The 22,143-nt window shown below is 43.1% G+C and overlaps 2 protein-coding genes across 2 annotated transcripts; both read left to right on the top strand.

Moving 5' to 3' along the window:
* Positions 1-5,681: 5,681 nt before the first annotated feature.
* Positions 5,682-6,623, top strand: LOC142015190 (olfactory receptor 5AR1-like). The gene has a single exon (XM_074998606.1). The coding sequence runs from the start codon at positions 5,685-5,687 to the stop codon at positions 6,621-6,623; it is 939 nt and encodes a 312-aa protein (XP_074854707.1). The 5' UTR covers positions 5,682-5,684.
* Positions 6,624-19,147: 12,524 nt separating this feature from the next.
* On the top strand, positions 19,148-20,086 carry LOC142014085 (olfactory receptor 5AR1-like). Its single transcript, XM_074996111.1, has one exon. The coding sequence runs from the start codon at positions 19,148-19,150 to the stop codon at positions 20,084-20,086; it is 939 nt and encodes a 312-aa protein (XP_074852212.1).
* The last annotated feature ends 2,057 nt before the right edge of the window (positions 20,087-22,143 follow it).

Genomic DNA, 22,143 nt, shown 5'->3' with positions numbered 1-22,143 from the left:
CTTCCTAACCAATGGGGTGGTGAAACACTGGAATAGATTGCCTGGATTTAGTTGTAGAGTCTCCATCATTGGAGATATTTAAGAACAGATTAGACAAACAGCTGCCAGGGATGGTTTAGATGGTGCGTGGTCCTGCTGTGAGTGCAAAGAACTGGACTTGATGACCTTTTGAGGTCTTCCAGTTCTAGCATGCTATGATTCTATGCCTTGCAATGCCTCAGTGAAGCAGCTTCCACCTGGGCCACTTCCAAACAATCTTCCAATATGCAAGTCATTCCCAGATCATTTTTGAGTAACTGCAGCCTCTCAGCCACACCTAGATTATACTCAAGCTCCCACCAGCCTTAGTTACATTGCAGGGTGACCTTAACACACACCTCAGTCTCTGATTTCCCACCAGAAATCTATGCCCTGTTCTTCCCAGCTTCCTTCTTGATAGTGTATGCTACATTGTCCTTTATTTCATTCATGGCAATCATATGCATGCAACTGAATGTCCCAGACTTTTCAATTCAAATATATGGCATTGAACAAACCAATAAAACAAGTTTTTTGACTACAGAGTGATAGATTTTGAGTGAGTATAGAGACTGAAGCATAGAAGTCTGGCATGATTACAAGAAATATGAAGCTAAAATGCAACTTTTGTCTCACTTAACAAATTATGTTGAAATTCAAATAAAAATTCTCACCACATGTTTTCAACAGTCTTACTGACCAAACTTTTTAGGTCAGGACCCATCTGCCAATCTAATGGATACTTCCTCTATCCTTTATGCCTTCAAATGCAGTTAATCAATGAGAAAGTGTGTGTGTGTGTGTGTGTGTGTTTGTGTGCGAGAAAGGGGGGGGCACCTTGGGATGTCTTCCTCTTCTTTAGATAATCCTTTTCCACCTAATTACCATGAGACAAAATGTTTATATGGCAGGATGTTCCCTGCTACTTTTCCATTACCTTTTTGAACATGCTTTGTTTCTCTTCCAGCTTGATGACTCTGTTACATTACAAGGTATATTTTTAAATGTTAACAAAAGAAAATGAACACAGAAGCAATTCCTTCCCCACCACAAGGTACACTCTTCCACATACAAGATTATACAAACCAAAGCAGCTATCCGAGCATGTAAAATATAAAATACAAAATACTATTATTGGTGAAGCATACCAAAAAGTCATAGCCACTGCTCATTCTGTGTAATCATCAGTACAGTCCAACCAAATTCTAGATTGCACAGTAACCAAACTCTAGATTGCACAGTAATGCCTTTTAAATTCTATGGAAAAGTAAAAATATTACATTGCCATTAAACTATTCACTCCCATCCCTCCCATCTCCAAAGAGAGACATAGCAATGGGTTCATAGTGTGTACATAACTTAGATACCCAGCTATGAAGGGGACCCAACATGCATCAGCATGGATTGGAACCTTATTATCTTATGGTCTGGTCTCAGTGAGGTCGGGATCTAGCTCCAAACCCCAGAGAGTTCTTGAAATAGGTCTTTGAAGGGTTTCTGGGGCAGGAGCCAAATTCATCAGACTTCATGGTCGTCCATCAGTGATTCTTGTTAGATTTGACATCCCCCACTTTCATTCATTAAGGGAAGACTACAGTCCTATCTTTTGGGGAGATTTTTGGTACAAGTAGTAGATTTCCTTCTCAGAATCCTAAGTGGCATCTCTTAAGGAATGAAGAAGGTTTCAGTGACACTCGATGCTTTTATGTGACAGGGTAGGGGGATCAAGCACATGCTTTCTTCATCACCTTGACCAGATGGCTGGACAGGGACAAAGCATTGCTTGTAGGACAATTTCCAAAGGGCCTCTTTAAAGATTTGAAGGGTGGGCATGCCACTTCCTCAGCGGACTATCTTCTGATCCAGGTCCCAGTCTGGAGACCTGTAATACTAGTAGCCATATATCACAATCTCCTTCTAACTTAACTGCTTTGAGTGACTTGGACCACTTCCGAATGACCCCAAGATTCACTGACGCTTCACCATTAACTCAGGGTAAATGTACATTGAGGCACATTAGCCAGCCAGGAATGCCTTCTTATTCCACCAGTCCCTGATACTGAGGTGTCCGTGGTGCTGAAGTTCCAGTTTGATTTACTTCTATGAAGCTATGCCACGGAACTGGCTCACTGACATCATTCAATTCATGCAGATATTCAATAGACTCATGATTTCTAACCTGTCATTTGCATAACACAGGGCATGGAACCTCACCCACTAATAAAAGCAAGAACATCTCTGTTAGATAGATACCCAAAATCTCCATGCAGGAGATTGTGCAGGCAGAGCTTATCTGTTTTTCAATTAAGCCACCAACTTCCTGGGAACTGCAAGAAGATTAGAGATATTTACAATGTATAAGAGCTGACATGGTTATTATGAGGGTTATTTCACAAGAGGAAATCCCTAGCCATATAGTGCCCTCTACTGGAAACATCCCAGCTCTGAAGAGTACAAGAACTGAATGGTCCCCTCTGTCATGGGGACTGTGCTATTTTTCATTCTTGAATTCCAGTTCCCCATGAAATAAAAGGAATTTGCAAAGAAAAAAATAATTTCCTCCAACATGTGTGTCTGTGTGGGTGTATATGAGGGAATAAAGGGCTGCACACCTACCTGGTGCATCTACAGTGTTGTGGCTCCATTAATAGGTGCCTGGACCTTTGACAGAATACACATGTAAGGTGAGGTTGTGGTCTTTGTGAGTATAGGAAGTACATGAGGGGCAGTGTGGTGAAATGAAGGAAATGGGAAGCAGGTGGGGTGAGAGAAGAGTTAAGGGGAATTTAGAATTTGCTGGGCACTGGCAGCCGGAAGATATAAGGTTCTCACCAGTTCCAGTGATGTGACGGTTGGGAGGGATGGTCCTTCCTCCCAACCTCAGCTCAGTGGCTGCCGCTGCAGGGGAGAGGCAGTTCTCCCCAAAAAATACTAGTATGTAAAGGAAATTCTCTTGTCCAAACAAGTGATTTCCATTATGTTTCAGAATTTGTTTAGGGAGAGATATTGGAAACTATTAAGGCCAGATCTTTGGTGCCTGACTGAGTTTTGGCTCACCAGAGAACTCCCATTTACTCACTAGTAGCAAGCAGCACCAGGTCAGGTGGGAGTTCAAGGTGTTAGGATAAAGACCTTATTTGCAAGCTCTTTAAAGCAAGGATCTGCCTGTAAACTTCAAGGCTATGTGGTAATGTGCTCCAGGGCTTGTACATTTTTCAGCTGGTGGCACAAAATGACACCAGGAGAACCTGCCTGTTTGTACAGGGCTCCATTGCATTTGCAGCTTATAAGCCCTAAACATTGTTTAAAACACCCATAACCATTTACCATATTAATTTCTTTTGCTTTTTGAGTGCTGACACTCATTTGTGGCTTTGTATTCTTGGGCCAGTGTATTCCTTATTGTTTCTGTACCATATGTGCGATGTAGTAATTAAAGTCAGAGTTGATATCCCAGAGAAATTGTACTAGCCTGAGTGAAGGCCTTTCACTCTCCTTTGCAGACGCAGAAAATATTGTATGAATATTTGCAATGAGAGCATGACTCTTTCCAGTTGACTCATACATTGGTTTAGGCTCATCTTACAGATGAGCGCTGTGTGCAGATAATATGCAATCAAGAAGGAAAGTTTTTTTGAATGGCAAATATCAAAGGATGGTAATGTTTTGGCAGATGCTTCATTTTCCGAGGATAGCTTTCTCTGGACATTTAGTGTTCCATGGTGGGAATGGGTTATTTATTTGGGCTTCAGTTCCATATTTTTGGTGGTCTCTCTTAATGCCCATGTGACTTTATTTAATTGCTGTTTACTGTATCCACATTTTACTGTGTGTACTAGTTTGAGATACTGGAAATGTTGATAAACATATATTCCAAGGGCTCTTTCTTTCTTTCTTTCTTCCTACAAAATTTTAAGCTGTGCATTTTGTTAAATATTTCTTATTTTATTATTCTTATTTCTTCTTCGATAGCAACGAACTTTTAAAATATAACTTGTATATAGGTTTCTTGTTTATACAAGTGGTATATGCACATCACCTTGGTTTTGGCATTTCACATGTCAAAATTCAGTCTGAACATACATGAAAAGTTAGATGGAACATTATTAACAGAGAAGTACCAAATTCACAATGGAGAGCAGAATGCTGTGATCTCCTCTTGAGCAACTTTGGTTGTCAAATGGTCTCCATCATGAACCTATCTTTCATGCTTTGGGGAGGAAACGAGCAAGGGAAGGATATAGAATACCATGGTAACAGAGACAGATGGAAAGATAGATAGATGGATGGATAGATTGATACTCCTAGATGTGACATACATTTTACACTCCATGTATTGAGATAAGATGATTTTGAAAGCAGAAATATCTGAGGATATTTCAGCTACAGTTACAGACAATTACTGCATTTTATTTCTATCTTTCTGTTCCTTTGCTTCTAAGCTTGTTGCTAAACAGAGACCATTAAGTATCACAGAGATACAGTACACTTTAGGAGTGTGACCCATGAAATAGAGTCATGGTATTAGGATCCTGAGAGACCCCTTGGTTTTGCTGCATCATAATATTAAATTTTCAGTATCCACAAATAACAAAACAAAAGAACACTTTCCAGATCAGCTCAACTCAGTACCCAACCTGAACTGAAAACCCCAAACTAAATCACAGAGTACTAGAACTGGAAGGGACCTCCAGAGGCCACCAAGTCTTCAGTTAGCCCTAACCTCACACTCCATGTCTCTGAAAACTGCATCATTTAATGACACAGGAGGAAAGAGAAGGTCAAATGAGTCCCTAGGGCAAGAGCTGCACTTAAAGTCACTGAGCTCATTAATTAGATGCTGTTTCTCTCTGAGTTCAGAATTCCCATCTGCTTCCGGAACCATGTCCCGTCGATCACAAATCTCAGTATAAAACCTCTTGAATGTTCTCAATTGCAGCTTCTGTCAATGCTGAAACGCCGCCACACATATCTTCTGAGCAGGTAGGTGCTATTGCCTGGCACCCTGACACACATGCATACAGACACATTATTGATCAGCAGGTTTCCAATTTAAGACCTTGACCACTAAAAGCCTCAGCTAAAACGCCTACTTCTTGAGCTAAAGGAATGAACTCACTGGCTGGGAAAAATAGGCAATTATATAGTCACTTAAGGCAATGCATTTGTTTGGTTTGTATGGAAACCCCAAAACCTATGTAAACATCATTTTCAGGTTCCAAAGATTTTAATTAGCACAGTGAGCAAGCTTTACCTTAAACTGAGAGGCTGAACCACAGATCTCTTCTTTCCCAAGAAGGGTAGGAAGGCTGATACCCATTTATTGTCACCGCCTCTTGAGCTAAGGAAAAAGCTCTTCAGTCTGAGATAGCTTTCATCCTGATTCTCTCACAACAGTGACAGGATTAATGTACAGGACTGTTCTTTGTGGAGGCATGACTAACCTGCATGTCCTTGTATTTGTGCAGTGTGTGCATTTTATGAAACAACTGGAATGACGAGAGGTGAACATCTGGCTCTTGGGACTACAGGCTTCTCCTATCCAGTGCTGGTGTCCATTAGGAAACCAATCTCCCTTCACTTCCTTCATTACCGCAAAGGGATAGGTTGCCCAGGCAATCAACATTCCCACATCACTGTAGCTGTCTGATCTCTGCTCAGAGGAGATGGAAAAGGGAAATCACTCTGTGGTGACTGAGTTCATTCTCTCAGGACTGACTGATCATCTGGAGCTGCAGGTCCCCCTGTTCAGTGTTTTCCTATTGATTTATGTTATCACCCTGCTGGGGAATGGTGGGATGATCTTATTAATCACAACTGAGCCAAGACTACATACCCCCATGTATTTTTTCCTCAGGAATTTGTCTTTCTGTGATCTCTGTTATGCCTCAGTAATCGCCCCCAGGATGTTGTTCAATTTCTTAACCAAGAGGAAAACCATTTCTTATACTGCCTGCGCTGTGCAAATCTACTTCTTTGTGTCTTTTTCAGATATTGAGTGCCTCTTGTTGGCTGCGATGGCATATGACCGGTATGTGGCTATTTGTAACCCACTGCTCTATAGGATCACCATGTGCAGGTGGCGTTGTCATCAGCTGGTGGCTGGATGCTACGCTCTGGGGTTGGTGGATTCAATGATACTCACTTGTTCTACTTTTCAGCTGACATTCTGCAGCTCCAATGTCATTAATTATTTCTGCTGTGACATCCCCCCACTGCTGGCGCTCTCCTGCTCCGACACCCATATCAATGAGATTCTAATGTTTTCTTCCATGTGCTATATTGTAATGAGCAGCTTTGTGATCATCGTCCTCTCCTACATCTTTATCATCTCCACCATCTTGCAGATCCGCTCTGCAGAAGGCCGGCGCAAGGCCTTTTCCACCTGCACGTTCCACTTGATCACAGTGGGTATGCTTCATGGCACTCTACTCTTCATTTATTTACGTCCCACCTCCAACTATTCCCAGATGACAGACAAAGTAGCGTCAGTGTTTTACACAGCTGTGATCCCTATGCTAAACCCCATTGTCTACAGCCTGAGAAATACAGAGGTGAAAGAAGCCCTGAGGAAATCAATCAGTAAATTCCGAGGCAACCTGTGAATCTTTTTCTCTGAGTACTAGTTTAGTGATGCAGAGCAGAAAGAGGTGAATTCAATTCCCAGTCCATTGCAATGTATTTTCACAGAGCAAGTGGTAGTATCGGTTGTTGCTATAACTATCTATTTGTTTGTATTCCAAGAAACCTTGCAAGGCTGAAGGCAATGCTTCATTAGTCTCTTGCCCCAGCAAAATTTAAGTAGGCACCTGTTTCTCATGTGTGCATATATAATGTTACAGCACCCCAAGACTGTCCTCCTCCTTGGGTCCTGCACTTCATGATGGTTTAGGTGTGGCCTCAGAGACTCGCCGTGTCCCTGCTCTGCCTCTTGTTCTCACAGAGGCCTGGGTCATGGCATCACTGAGTCATTCTCGTCATTGGCACAGTCCAAAATACAGTCATTAGCAGAGGAGACCCCCTTAGGTGCGCCTCATCTCCTCCCACCCTCTAGAGCTGCCCTGGATTGTGGGGTGGTCTGGGGGGACCAGACTCTGGCCCAGGGACACCATGCAGCTGCAGTTAGAGGGTCTTACCTCCCTGGTCCCTCCTGGTTCAGCAACTGCCTCCCTGGGTCACTTCCATCAGATGCTTCCCCAGTACCTTTGTCAGGTGGTTGCAGCAGCTCTTGCTTCTTGGAAGTTCTCCTTCCACATGCCTTGCTTCCTCTTCATCCATCCTGCATCTCCTTTCCCCTGCTCACCTGAAGGAAAGCACTTTTGAAGGGTTCCACAGGCCTTAATTAGCCACAGGTGCTGAATTGGCAGCAGGTGCTGGGTTAGCTTGCTGCTGCTGGCTGATCCTGGGTAAGCCTCTGTCTCTAGGAAACATACACGCACACATCCAGCTGCCCACATATTAACCCTCCATGAGGCTGCTGTTGCCTGCTGCAGGCTATAGTCTACCACAATAAATAAATGTGATGTGTTTGAAAGCATGGAGATGTTTGTATTGGGAAAGAAGAGAGAAGCATCTAATTTAGCTCCATCTTTTTTGGTTTGCTTTCATTATGCTATTGAAAGTATGAAGGGTGTGATTGCTCTGGCTGCAAGAAAAGGGAGTTTGGCACATGCTCCTGCTACTCTGCAGCCCTTTGTCTGCTCTGTGGGGCTGTTGCAGAGATTGTCGGCTGGTTTATGTCCATGCACTGGGAGGAGGAAGTAGATTCTATCACAATGGCATTTATTTTGTGAAGTGGACACCAAAAGAAGTGAGGGCAAGGGTAATGTTTCCACAAGAGAGTGAGGTGTCCATACTTTCTCTTTGAGAGTCCACACTGAACTAAATGCAAAATACTACAGAAACTCTGAGTTTTCTAAACAGCATAACTTTTTAAAAAGATAAATTATATCTGGCAAATTGTAACTCAGCAGCAGGTTCTCTACGGCTCTTGCCCATAGTTCTGTTGGAAAGATTCATAGATTCCAAAGACTAGGGACTGTGGGAATTGTGTGGCTCATGAGATTGTGAGAAAGAAACGGATAAAGCTGGGCCGGTCGCTGATTGTTGAGTTCACAGTCACTTTGAAAATATTCATTTCAACCTGATGCAAATCTGGAAATTCTCTAAATGTTTGACAAATCGAAAACACTGAGCAAAGTTTCCATTGAGGGTCGAAGGAAACATTTTACAAAATCAGAAATGGAACATCCCTCCTGGGTACTTTTCCATTTAAAAACAAAGAGAATGAAGGGCAATACTGATGATATGGATGGCACTGGAAGAGGAGGTGATGCTTATGCTTTTTTAGTAAACTTTAATTCAGTAACCATTCACTTGGGATGTGGGAGGTACAGGTCAACCCCTTCCCTGCATCTAATCCATTAAAGTGACTGGGCTTTGTTCTTTCTTGGATCTTTCACAGGCAGGTTGATGCCAATACTGTAAGTTGATTTAAGTTATGCTACTTGAAGTTGATTTAACTTGACCTGATTTACAACAGATTTCCCATCAGATTATGTAGTTATGTAAGTGATGTAACGGAACTGGAGCAGCTGACAGTGTTGGTGTAGACATGCCCTGGGAAATATCCATGGTGGAACATAGTCTCTAAGGCTGGGGAGGTACAGATGATGGACAAGTGCACTACCATTGAGCTAGCATGTCTTCAGTGAACATGCTCAATAAACACTGCTTTATTTATTGCAACAGCGTCAATTTAGCCAGTAGCATGGAGGTAGCCTGTTTCTCCTCTTGAAACTGCTGCATTTTGGATAAAGCTTGGGAAGAATCACAGGCACAGAAAGAAAGAGGGGTTCTGTTAACTGGTTGCTAGGAGCACCCACATTGAAGTTGAGATGCTCAACTTCTTACTGCTAGTCCAATGGTCATTTCTTAAGTTATCCATAACAGAACAATTTTCATAGTCGAGACTGAGATGAAACCAGATTGGAGTGGCACACCTCTCAGTAGCTGGGGGGATTTCTGCAAAAGTGGGAAACCCAAGTGCCCCTGTTTTCCCAGCTTTGGACAAAAGTGGAAATTAAACTTGGTTTCTCCACTCACAGGTGAAAAACCTAACAAGCGGGCAAACATTACAAAGGGAGCATGTCTCACTACCTCCCGCTTTCAGCTGTTTCATGATCAGCATGCAAATCCTACCACAGACACATGCACATTGTTTTGGGACAAAGCCATTTGTAACACAGCTGTGAAAAGTTTCAAGTGAACCACAACTGCATTGTGTTTGAGAACAAATTATTAATCCAAAAGAAATTTCAGTAAATCTTAATGGCTTGGTCACTACACTGAATGCTATCAACAGGAATAGGTTGTGGAGCCTTTGAATTTCAAGACCGTTTGTATATCTTGGTGCAAATGGGATAAGGGAGTAGACCCTCAAAACTCCCAAACATGGTGATCTCAGCTTCTATATGCAACATCAATGACCTGACAAGATGCTCCAGCATTTGATGATGACTACAGTAAAGGCAGTTTGGTATTTCATTCCTACACTGCCATATAATTTGACTTTATATAAGTACAAAATGAAATAAAACGACCATTTGTTTTAGCATCATTGTTTTTATTTTCCTCATGAGATGAAAAATTAAATTTATTCCTTTAATGTAGGAATGTAGGAATTATTTGAAATAAAAAGAACTGGTCATGCACACAATATGTAGCTGCTTCATCTCATTCCAACTCTCCAGAAGCACTGTTTTGAAAAGCTCTCACTAATTCAGGGTACCTACGGACAAGTATGAAAATGTGGGTTTTAATTCTTTCTTGCTCCCTTTACTCATCTCTGAATAGTAGTAAGCATAGTTGCTTGCTTTATAACAGGTTTCATAAAATGTCATGGTTCCTTATATGGCCCTCATCAACGCAATGGTGCTGAGCACCTCAAATTGGCTATAGTATTGATCATCAGAACTTCCACAGTAGCTTGTGTGGTATTGTCTCCATTGTATAAAACAAGAGCAGAGGCACAGAGAAAGTAAATGTCTACCTTTGAGTTGCACAAGAGACCTGGGAACTAAGCCACGAGTTACAGAGTGCTAGACTATCATGTACCTGCTAACAAGATTTCATTCTCATGACAGCGGTACAGCAGTGGTGTAAAACACAGATGCAAGAATGGCAACACAGTCCCTCATTCTATACATAAAGCTCATAATTTACTGCTCACCATTGCCCTAATAAAAATGCATGTGGCACCATGATGTCTAAAATTATAAGATTCTACTGTATAATATTATTGAGCCAATCTGAGAAAAGCAGAGACAAAGCAGTTCTTCAGGCAAAAAAAAAATCAAACTGATGCCTCAGCCAGGTTTCAGCCAAATCGAATCATATCTCACCTGGATAGGGACTATTCTCAGGCAGGAAGAAGGGTATGAATGAGAAGTCTATGTTTTGACAAACAGCTGGGTTTTTTGGTCCACTCAGACTTAGGCTATGTCTACACGTGAAGCCTACATCGAAGTAGCCTATTTCGATGTGGCGACATCGAAATAGGCTATTTCGATGAATAACGTCTACACGTCCTCCAGGGCTGGCAACGTCGACGTTCAACATCGACGTTGTGCAGTACCACATCGAAATAGGTGCTGCGAGGGAACGTCTACATGCCAAAGTAGCACACATCAAAATAAGGGTGCCAGGCACAGCTGCAGACAGGGTCACAGGGCGGACTCAACAGCAAGCCGCTCCCTTAAAGGGCCCCTCCCAGACACAGTTGCACTAAACAACACAAGATCCACAGAGCCAACAACTGGTTGCAGACCCTGTGCATGCAGCATGGATCCCCAGCTGCAGCAGCAGCAGCCAGAAGCCCTGGGCTAAGGGCTGCTGCACACGGTGACCATAGAGCCCCGCAGGGGCTGGAGAGAGAGCGTCTCTCAACCCCTCAGCTGATGGCCGCCATGGCGGACCCCGCTATTTCGATGGTGCGGGACGCGGATCGTCTACACGTGCCCTACTTTGACGTTCAACTTCGAAGTAGGGCGCTATTCCCATCCCCTCATGGGGTTAGCGGCTTTGACGTCTCGCCGCCTAACATCGATGTTAACATCGAAATAGCACCCAACACGTGTAGCCGTGACGGGCGCTATTTCGAAGAAGTGGCATGTGTAGATGCGGCTTTAGTCTCCTGACCTTCAACAGGAGATGATTTGTGCCAAAGAGAAATATGACTTTGAGTGGAGAAGGGAAAAGTCCCAAAGTTCTCTTTCTCCATTTTGCTCTGCTCATGGCATCAACACCTTCTGAAAGAAAAAGAGGGAGAAGATTCTAACTGAAAGGCATCTAACCAGTAAGACCACAAAACAGGTGCTGAGGGAAATCTTTGCTTTCATTATATTTAGCTTGTTATGTTAGGTATTAGTATCTTTTTACCTTTCATTTTCTGCGACCAATTTCAGGTTTTTGCTTCGTTGCTCTAGACAATACATGTTTATTATTGTTTTAATGCAGACAGCTTGCTTTTGTATTGAAATATTTGAGATCATCTCCTTGAGAATAGGATGTGTGCCTTTCATTCTCTCTTACTAAAAAAGGACAGATTTTATATGATCTGGTGTTGTCCAGGAGGGTTCTGGAGTGTATAAGACATACATTGCATTCAGCATCATTAGGCCTTGTGTCCTAGAGGTTCATGCTGTATGCTCTCATATTGAAAAGCAACATGTGATTCTCTTCCTCATGGAGCTGAAAGAGAGAAAGCCCAGAGCCTTGGGCGTGATCTCTTCATATACCCCAAATGTTTAGATTACATGATTAATACATATGCTGGGCTTTAAAGAGGAAAAGAAATTGAAGACAAATTTTATACAATTGCTACAGAGCTTAAAGTGTGATATAGTAACAGTGACATACAGCTTTAAGAACTTTTAGCGCTCACAACACTTCGCAAATTGGTGTTAATTTCATGTAATCCATTGTCCAGAGTCCCTATGACATAAGGGCTAGTTCTACACGACAGCAGTCTGTCGACAGAAGTCACTGTCAGAAGAGATCTCCGGGCAAAGCTTCTGTCGACAGAGTGTGTCTACGCATAAAATCAAATCGAAAGAGTAATCCACTCTGTTGATAGAGAGCAGCCAGACTTCCCAACCTTCTCGCGAAAGAATGGCTGACTAGAAGCTCTGCAAACGGGGCTGCCTGGTCAGCCAGAAGTCCTATCTGTCAAAAAAGGGTCCCACAGCACTTTAGTCGACAGAACTCTGTGAACAGAAGAGTTATTCCTCAGAGTGGAGAGGGATAACACAGTCAGGGAAAGCGTTCTGTTTTGTCCAGACTCTGTCAACAAAATGACTTTTGTGTGTAGACACTCCCTTAGTTTTGTCATCAAAAGGTCAGTTTTGTCGACAAAACTCTCTAATGCAGATATAGCCAAGGTATTTAAGAGATTTGCCAAAAGTTTCCCAGTTTGGGAGTAGTGGTTTTGAGATCACTTCCCATGTTCAAGGGTCTGGTACACATTATATTGGATATGTTGTCAGCCTGATTATGAGCTAAGCTACAGCAGAATCCATTTTAACACTGGGAACATTATTGGCATTCCTCTGGAGTTATCCTCGTGTAACTGAGAGAAGAGTCTGGTCCAAGCTATATAGAACAATGCTGGGAAATTACTTAGAAAGATTTTTAGACCAGTGACCAACAAATAAAATGGAATACTTCCATTTCATTCTAATATTATATTAAAAAGCCATCATGGGAGATACAGTGCTCAACACGAGCTGATGCTCTCATCTCTGTGTTCCATTCGCACAAGGAAAGACAAAACAACATTAATTGCACATACTCTGCACACCTATTCTACTGGGAGCAAGTATGCACCAGGGAGCAAGTATCAAAGCAACCAAAGCCAAATTTAACAACTGCTATCTGATGCAGTAGCTCCAGAGGCATAAAGAGTAATGTCAATGTGGTTACCAAGGGGAAAGAGGTTTGGTTTTGGGTCTGATTTACGGTTCTGGCCTCATATTGTTTCCATCCTTCTCAGCTTATTGTAGGCTAAAGAAGGAAAAACAAAGAGGTGCCACCAAGTCATGGGCTAACTGATTCTTTTAAGAGCCTTTTGGCCTATAAGTGAAATTCAAGTGAGTCATTCATACAATCACAGAACTAGCTGGAACCTCAAGAGGTCATCACATCCAGTCACCTGCACTCATAGAAGAACCAAGAACCATCTAGACCATCTCTGATAAGTGTCTGTCTAACCTGCTCTGAAAAATCTTTATGACCTCTTTAGGCAATGTATTCCAGTGCTTAACAGCCCTGAGTTAAGAAGTCTCCCTTCCTGAAATTTAGGCCCATTGCTTCTTGTCCAACCCTCAGAGGTTAAAGAGAATTTTTTTCTCCCTCTTCCTTTTAACAACATTTTAGATGCTTGAAAGCTATTATCATGTCCCTTTTTGGTCTTCTCTTTTCCAGGCTAACCAAACCCATATCTTTCAATATCCTCCATAGGTCATGTTTTCATCTTTTGCCTTTCTCTGGTCATTCTCAATTTTGTCCACATATTTCCTGAAATGTGGTGCCCGGAACTGGACACAATACACAAACTGAGGCCTAACCAATGCAGACTAGAGAGGAAGAATTACTTCTCATGAACCTCTGGAAACATCTGTCCAACTGGTTATGCACCCACATTATAGTAGCACCAATTAGGTTTTTTTCCCCAGCTTATTAATGAAAAGGTCATGCGAGACTTTATCAAATACTTTACTAAAATCTAGGAATACAACATCTACTATGTCTCTCCCCTTACTCACAAGCCTTGTCATGTGAAAGGAAGGAAGGAATTATCCTGCAAGGAGAATTTTTATTTTTTCTCAACATATTTACCAATCATAAGGAAGAGCTTCATCAGGTGAGAGAGAAGAGTGACAGGAAGGAGAGAAAAATAACTTTAATAGCGAGGGGAGATGATACACTAAAGCCACTGCAATGACTCAGCTCTGATGCTGCAACAATACCATAATGTAGGTGCCTTTCATATTGATTGTAGCCAATCTACATCTATACTTACTGGAAGATCAACCCGGTTTGATTTCACACACCTAGTGGGGAAGCGTGAAATAGAACTATCACAGCTCAACAGTCAACCCTGGTATGGTCATTATCGCAAAGAGTAAGGGAGTCAACAGGAGAGTTTCTCTTGTTCACCTCCCTCTGTAAGGATGGCCAGATAAGTCAGTCATAGATATGTCGAGTCCAGCTACTCAATTGTCATAGCAGGAACTGCACATCTATGATTGATTTTCAGCTTTGGGAGACCTACAGAGGAATCTGAAGAAGATTGCACTACCATAGAGAATGAGGGGTTGGGTCACCACTCTTTTACATATACATTCTACACAACTATTCTTGTGTAACCATGAGAAGGCAAAATTTCTGGTCAGTAGATAACTGCTATTATGCAGTAATTTGGGACTTAGCTCCTGGCTCAACTGCAGACCTGCTGCAAAACCTGGAAGAAGGGCATTTATTTTCCATGCCTCTGATTGTCATAGAGGTAATAGAGATATTAGAGGTAATAGAGATATGACATAGATGTAATAGAGATAATACTGTGCCACCAAAGATGGAAGTTTGAATGATAAATGCAATAGATTATGTATCAGAGAGGTAGCCGTGTTAGTCTGTATCTTCGAGAACAATAAGTCCTGTGGCACCTTATAGACTAACAGATATTTTGGAGCGATGTTTGAGATAGATATTTGAGTCTCATGCATCTGACGAAGCGGGTCTTTGCCCATGAAAGCTTATGCTCCAAAATATCTGTTAGCCTATAAGGCACCACAGGACTTCTTGTTGTTTGCAATAGATTATGACGTGCTCAGAGCTACTACTTTCATGAGGGCCTGTAGCAGGCCTGATACCAATCTGGGAGGGGTTGCAACTGCTTTGAAGGATAGGTTCATAACTCACAATGATCTGGACAAACTGGAGAAATGGTCTGAGGTAAACAGGAGGAAGTTTAATAAGGAAAAATGCAAAGTGCTCCAGTTCGGAAGAAAGAGTCAGCTTCATACTTATAGAATGGGAAGCGACTCTCTAGGAAAGATTACTGGGGAAAGGGACTTAGGGGTGATAGTGGACAACAAGCTAAATATGAGTCAGCTGTGTGATGCTGTTGCCAAAAAAGCAAACATGAACCTGGGATGTATTAACAGGAGCATAGTGAGCAAGACACAAGAAATCAGTCTTCCGCTCCAATGAGCACTCGTTAGGCCTCAATTGGAGTATTTCAAGTATTGGAAAAAGTCCAGAGAAGAGCAACAAGAGTGATGAAAGGTCTGGAGAACATGAGCTGTGAGGGACGACTGAAAGAACTGGGCTTGTTTAGTTTAGAAAAGAGAAGATTTAGAGGGGACATGACAGCAGTTTTCAAGTATTTCAAAGAGGGTTACAGGGAGGTGAGAGAAAAATTGTTCTCCTTGGCCTCTGAGGATAGGACAAGAAGCAATGGGCTTAAACTGAAACAGAGGAGATTTAGATTAGACATTAGGTAAAAAATTCCTAACTGTCAGAGCGGTTAAACGCTGGAATAAGTCACCTGGGAAGGTTGTGGAATCTCCATCACTGGAGACATTTAAGAGCCGGTTTGCTAGACACCTATCAGGGATGGTCTGGATGGTGTTTGGTCCCGCCAAGAGGGCAGGGAACTGGACTCGATGACCTCTTGAGGTCCCTTCCAGTTCTAGTGTTCTATGACTCTATGATTCTATAGCTCCAGGGCCAGGGCTCACTGCAGCAGTGCCTTCTGCTGGCAGCTCTGGGGCTTAGCTCTGCTATAATGCACCCTCCTCAGGTGACGCCTCAGCACCATCACCTCTGATCTGGACATGACATTCTGGGCCCCCACTCTGTCATCTCCTCTGTTCTGTGATCCAGCAATGCTTTGAGTAGTGCCATTTGCCTTAGCAGACAAATGCAGCCCAAGGTTCAGCCCTTGTCCTCAGGCACATACTACAGTCTGGATACCAGCCACCTCCTCACTGGCAAGTGGGATGCTAAAAAGGAGGGACCCAGGCCCACCCGCTATTCTGGGTTTTCCCTGAATGACCCTATAGATGGCAACCACCAAATGACCCTCCTCCAACTTCTGCTGTCTGTTTCCCTGGATCATTTTTCTTTAGCCCCAGACTCTTCAGTATCAGGGCTTCAGGCTGGCTGTCACTTAGGCTGTGGCTCCTATTCATTCCCTCAACCTTGATGACCACTGCTTTATCTACGGTGCTCCTCTCCAGACAATCAATCTGGGCAGCATTCCATGGAGAGATTACCTCTGCTCCGCTCAGCAGCCCTTCTTACATGGCCAGACTGACCCTGACTGGGTGCTCCACCAAGACTTTTCCCTACAGGCTGGCTCAATAAGCTGTCTTCTGTTTGGGTGGTTTCTGTGAAGCCTCTCCGAAGGTGTCTTAACTCCTTTTCCACCTGTGTGAGTCAACCACCCCACTATAGGTCCATCCAAGGAACTACAACATTTATGAACCTTATTAAAAGACAGGTAACTATGATTACTGTTATTCAGAGATGGACAAAAGGAAATGGAAATAATTTAAGACCCATATTTCAATAGTTGCCCAGAATTAAGGAAAGCTTTGGAAAAGGCTGCCTCTGGAGAGTTGGAATGAGAAGAGGCAACTACAGACTATTTCAGAAGGGTCATTTCCACCTTTACAGTGAAGCACCCAATTAACAATGGAGAGCAGATATTTGTGGTCACAGCTTTTCTGGTCATGATGTGGTCTCCATCAAGAAAAACAGGGAAGCCTCTTTATTCTACACTGGAAAGTGACATAATAAGAGAAGAACACAGAATACGATAGTGATTGGTCTGTGATAACTAGCTAGCTAAATAATCCACAGTATTCCTACATATTCTACAGTCTTTGTATTCCACCTGTTGGAATTAGAAAAAGGTGATTCTGAGCTGTTAACAATTATTGGCTACGTCTACACGTGAAGCCAACATCGAAATAGCTTATTTCGATGTAGCAACATCGAAATAGGCTATTTCGATGAATAACGTCTACACGTCCTCCAGGGCTGGCAACGTCGATGTTCAACTTCAACGTTGCACGGCACCACATCAAAATAGGCACTGCGAGGGTACGTCTACACGCCCAAGTAGCACACATCGAAATAAGGGTGCCAGGCACAGCTGCAGACAGGGTCACAGGGCGGACTCAACAGCAAGCTGCTCCCTTAAAGGGCCCCTCCCAGACACAGTTGCACTAAACAACACAAGATACACAGAGCCGACAACTGGTTGCAGACCCTGTGCCTGCAGCATGGATCCCCAGCTGCAGCAGCAGCAGCCAGAAGCCCTGGGCTAAGGGCTGCTGCCCACGGTGACCATAGAGCCCCGCACGGGCTGGAGAGAGAGCATCTCTCAACCCCTCAGCTGAAGGCCACCATGGAGGACTCGGCAATTTCGACGTTGCGGGACGTGGATCATCTACACGGTCCCTACTTCGACGTTGAACGTCGAAGTAGGGCGCTATTCCGATCCCCTCATGAGGTTAGCGACTTCGACATCTCGCCGCCTAACGTCAAAGTTAACTTCGAAATAGCGCCCGACGCGTGTAGCCGCGACGGGCGCTATTTCGAAGTTAGTGTCACTACTTCGAAGTAGCGTGCACGTGTAGACTCAGCTATTGTGTTCCAAGTCTCTTTCTCCTTCTGTTTCTTTAATTCACAAACTTTTGTTGAGGTTGGCTGGCCATTTTCCTGGTAAAATGTTTTTTTCTTGCTGTTTTTTGTGAGGAATTGGATTATCATTACAACTAACATTTTCATGCAATTATTTTACTATCAAGTTAGCAGCTTTCCATCAAAACACCAAATCCCTTCTCCCGAAGAGTGGCTGTGGGACTCTAGTGATGTTCCAGGGCAACTCACCAGGGGGAAAGCCCATCATCTACCTTGGAGGGTGTAGTTCAGCCAGGGAGCTGTGGAAAAGAATGTTGGGTGGGGTATCTGAGCGACCCCATGGTAGTTCTGAGATGCTGGTTTCCAGAAACAATAACACAACTCGACACTTTGTTGATCAGCTCTGCTCATCATCAGCTTACACTAAACACAGAAGGATGAAATATACCCCTAAGATCACACTTTGTAACTCTGATAGAGATTGCATCATTTAATAGCCCAGGAGGAAAGAAGGAGACAATTAATCCTCTGGGCATAATTCACACCAAAGGTGGCTTTGGTTCATTGAGCTCATTAATAAAATGTCTCTCTGAAGACAAATATCCCAGTTGTTTCAGGGATCATGTGCCATAGATCGTAGATCTCCATATAAAGCTTCTGAAATGCTCTAAACTGACAGTTTCTGTCAATAAGGAAAGGCCACCACATCTCTCTCTCCTCAGCAGGTACATGCTGCTGTCCTTCAACAGTCATACGCATGCAGACATGATGGAGGCTGGCAGCTACTGAATTCAAGACTTCCAGCACTAAAAGCCCTAGCCCAGTTCCTACTTATCAAGCTAACAGAACCATCTTTTTGGTTTTAAGATATAGGAAATTATTTTGTCACTGAAGCCACAGCCCTTCATTATATGTCTGGATTTTCATATGGACAAATGAATTCAGTTTCAGAAAGCTTATTCAACACAGTTAAAAAAAATTATCCCAAACCTAGATGCTGAGCCATGGAGCTAACCTCATCCATAGTTGGTAGAGAGAGTCACACCCATTCATTCCCACCTCTGAATGATATAAGGAATAACCTCATCAGACTGAGACAGGTTTTCATCCTGACTCTCGCACAGCATAGTCACAACTCACTGTTTGTTGCTCAGAGTAGGGAACAGAAGCGTTTGTGTGTGGGGATGTGATTTTACATCTATGTTCTTCTATTTGTAGAGACTTTGCATTGTATGGAACGACTGGAATGGCCACCTGTGAGCATCTGGCTCTGTGGAAAAAGACCTTCCCTCATTTCGTGCTGGTGCCTGTTAAGAAACTGATTTCCATTTACTGCATTACAGTGAAGCCATAAGTTGCCTGCTTTATCTACCTGCTCATCTCACTGAAGCTGCCTGATCTCTGCTCAGAGGAAATGGAAGAGGGAAATCACTCAGTGGTGACTGAGTTCATTCTCTCAGGACTGACTGATCGTCCAGAGCTTCAGGTCCCCCTGTTTGCATTGTTCCTACTAATTTATGTCATTACATTGGTGGGGAATGGGGGGATGGTTTTGTTAATAATTATTGACCCCCGACTCCACAACCCCATGTACTTTTTCCTCAGCAGTTTGTCTCTCTGTGATCTGTGTTATTCCTCCGTAATTTCTCCAAAGATGTTAATGAATTTCTTAGCCAAGTGGCAAAGCATTTCCTACACTGCCTGTGCTATGCAAATGTATTTTGTTATCTTTTTTCAAGATATTGAGTGTCTCTTGCTGGCTGTGATGGCGTATGACCGTTATGTGGCCATCTGTAACCCACTGGGCTATAGGGTCACCATGTCTAGGCAGCGTTGTAATCAGCTGGTGGCTGGGGTCTATGTTGTGGGGTTGGTGGATTCATCAATACTCACGTGTTTTACATTTCAGCTGTCATTCTGCAGCTCCAACATCATTAATCATTTCTGCTGTGACATCCCCCCACTGCTGGCGCTCTCTTGCTCTGACACCCGCGTCAGTGAGATTGTGATATTTGCCTCCATGTGCTACATTGTAGTGAGCAGCGTTGTGACTGTCCTCCTCTCCTATGTCTATATCATCTTTACCATCCTGCAGATCCGCTCTGCTGAAGGTCGACGCAAAGCCTTCTCCACCTGTACTTGTCACTTGATTGCGGTGGTCATGTTTCATGGCACTCTCCTTTTTATGTATTTCCGACCTTCCTCCAGCTATTCCATGGACACGGACAAAATAGCGTCAGTGTTTTATACGCTGGTGATCCCCATGTTGAACCCCCTGATCTACAGCCTGAGAAATACAGAGGTCAAGTCTGCTGTGAGTAAAGTAATGAATAAACTCCTAACCAATTCTTGAATCTGCTTAGCTCAATGCTTCCTTAGTGATGGGGAGTGAAACCAGGTAATTCAGTTCCCAGACCATTTCATGGTCACCTCGCAGAGCCCGTGGTAATATTGTTAATTATTACATTGATATTATTTGTTCATATTACAACAGAGATAAGGGCTTCATAAGACCATTACCCTACAAATTCAAGGACTCCCCAATTTCACATGTGTGAGTGTAAAATATATGTGTGATGTGCTTTGAAAGCATGAATGTGTTTGTATTGGGAAGGAAGAGTGGGGAATCAAATCTCTCTCTTTCTTCTTCGTACAGGATTAGTTTCATTATGTAGTTGCAAGTACGAAGTCTGTGATGTATATAGATGAACAAAGGGCAGTTTTTTTCCTGCTTCTGCTACTCTGCATCCTTTTATGTGCTCTGTGGGAAATTTTTTGTAGATTGTCACCTCATTTTTGTTATGCACTATGAGGGGAAAAATTTCAGTAACAGCGAATTTTAAATCAAGAGGGCAAAAAAATAAGTAGCATGAGTGAAATTTTCAAGAGACCGCATGATGTGTGTGTGCTTCCCCTGTGACAGTCTGAAAGGGGCTCAGTACAGGATAGCACAGAAAGTATCAGAAAGGTCGCCAAATTAGTCTGCCTCTTCAAAAACAAGAAGCCCTGTGGCACCTTATAGACTAATGGATATTTTGGAGTGTAAGCATTCGTGGGCAAAGACCTTGCCCACGAAAGCTTATGCTCCAAAATGTCTGTTAGTCTATAAAGTGCCACAGGACTTCCCACAGTAAGTATGAATTTTATCTACAGTGTAAATTAAACAAAAAAAGAATGTCATATCGGAGACTAGATACGTCTCTTCGGTACGTTCTGGCTCTTAGCTTTTTCTGAACGATTTGTAGGTTCTGAAGAGTATGGATTCTGGTGTACTGTGAGTATGAAATGGATAAAGCTGGGCCAAGAGCAGATTTTTTGAGTTTGCAGCTGCCTAGAAAATTCAGCTCACATGGATCAAATTTAAATTTGATGAAAATGGTTGGCAAATGAAAATCATTGACAGAATTTACTTTTGAGCTCAAAGAACATATTTAACACAAGCAGGTTTTGATGCTGCTGCTTCCCTTGTAGACTGTAATCCAGTGATTAGAGAAGCTAGATGGGAAGTAGGAAGGACAAATTAATTCTCTCTCCCCCACCTAATTTGTTGAATCAATTTGAAAGTGGGTCTCACATTTGGGGCTTTGTTACTACCACAACTGCATGCCACTTGTGCGATCTTGAATCAAGGCATTTGCTTCCTCTGTGCTGGAAGCTGTGATGATAAACACAATAAAACTTTCAAAGGGCACGGAGATGCTGTAGCAATGAAGGCCTGTAGTGGAGCTGAGGCTGACTTCTCTGATGTCTTCTCCTCACCATTCTGAAATTAAGCTCTCCAACAGTGCACCTGCCTCCAATGGTGCCTCACCACCATCCCTTCTGCTCTGGACCCACCACATTATGAATCCGCATTATTTCCCCAGCTGGAGAGTCCTCTTCTGGAGATGGTGCCCCATTCTGTTATTTCCCCCTTTCAGGGGAACCAGTTGTTCTTACTCCCACCAACTGGCTCAGTGGCCAAAGGTTGTCCAAGATTGGGTCCCTGACCTTAGGGGCAAAATACATTACAGATAAGTCACTCTTCTTATTTGCAAATGGAGAGGGGGAACCCAGACTTTTCTGCTACTCTAGTGTGCAGACGAGGGACCCTGTAAATGACAGCTGCCTTCTGCCTCTTTTCCAGCATCTGCTGTCTGTTTCCTTGATCCAGTTCCCTGTATTCTCAACCAATTCTGTATCCCTGTACCAGGGCTTGAGTTAGGTCAGAATTTCCTTTTACTCCCATCACGTCACCCACCACTGCTTATCTGTGGTGCTTCTCTCCAGGCAATCAGTCCAGGCAAAATGCCAGGGAGAGACCGCTTCTGCTCAGCAGTCCATCTTATATGGGCCAGTGTACATGGTCCCCAATGATGGCAGGAGAGGGCCCCTTGTGGTGCCTCGTGGCCTGAGATGCAGGTCTTCATT

This window comes from Carettochelys insculpta, chromosome 6 (genome assembly GCF_033958435.1).
Source record: "Carettochelys insculpta isolate YL-2023 chromosome 6, ASM3395843v1, whole genome shotgun sequence".
NCBI classification, from domain to species: domain Eukaryota; kingdom Metazoa; phylum Chordata; order Testudines; family Carettochelyidae; genus Carettochelys; species Carettochelys insculpta.
The sequence above is the reverse complement of the archived record's forward strand: the minus strand, read 5'-3'. Positions and strand labels throughout refer to the sequence as shown.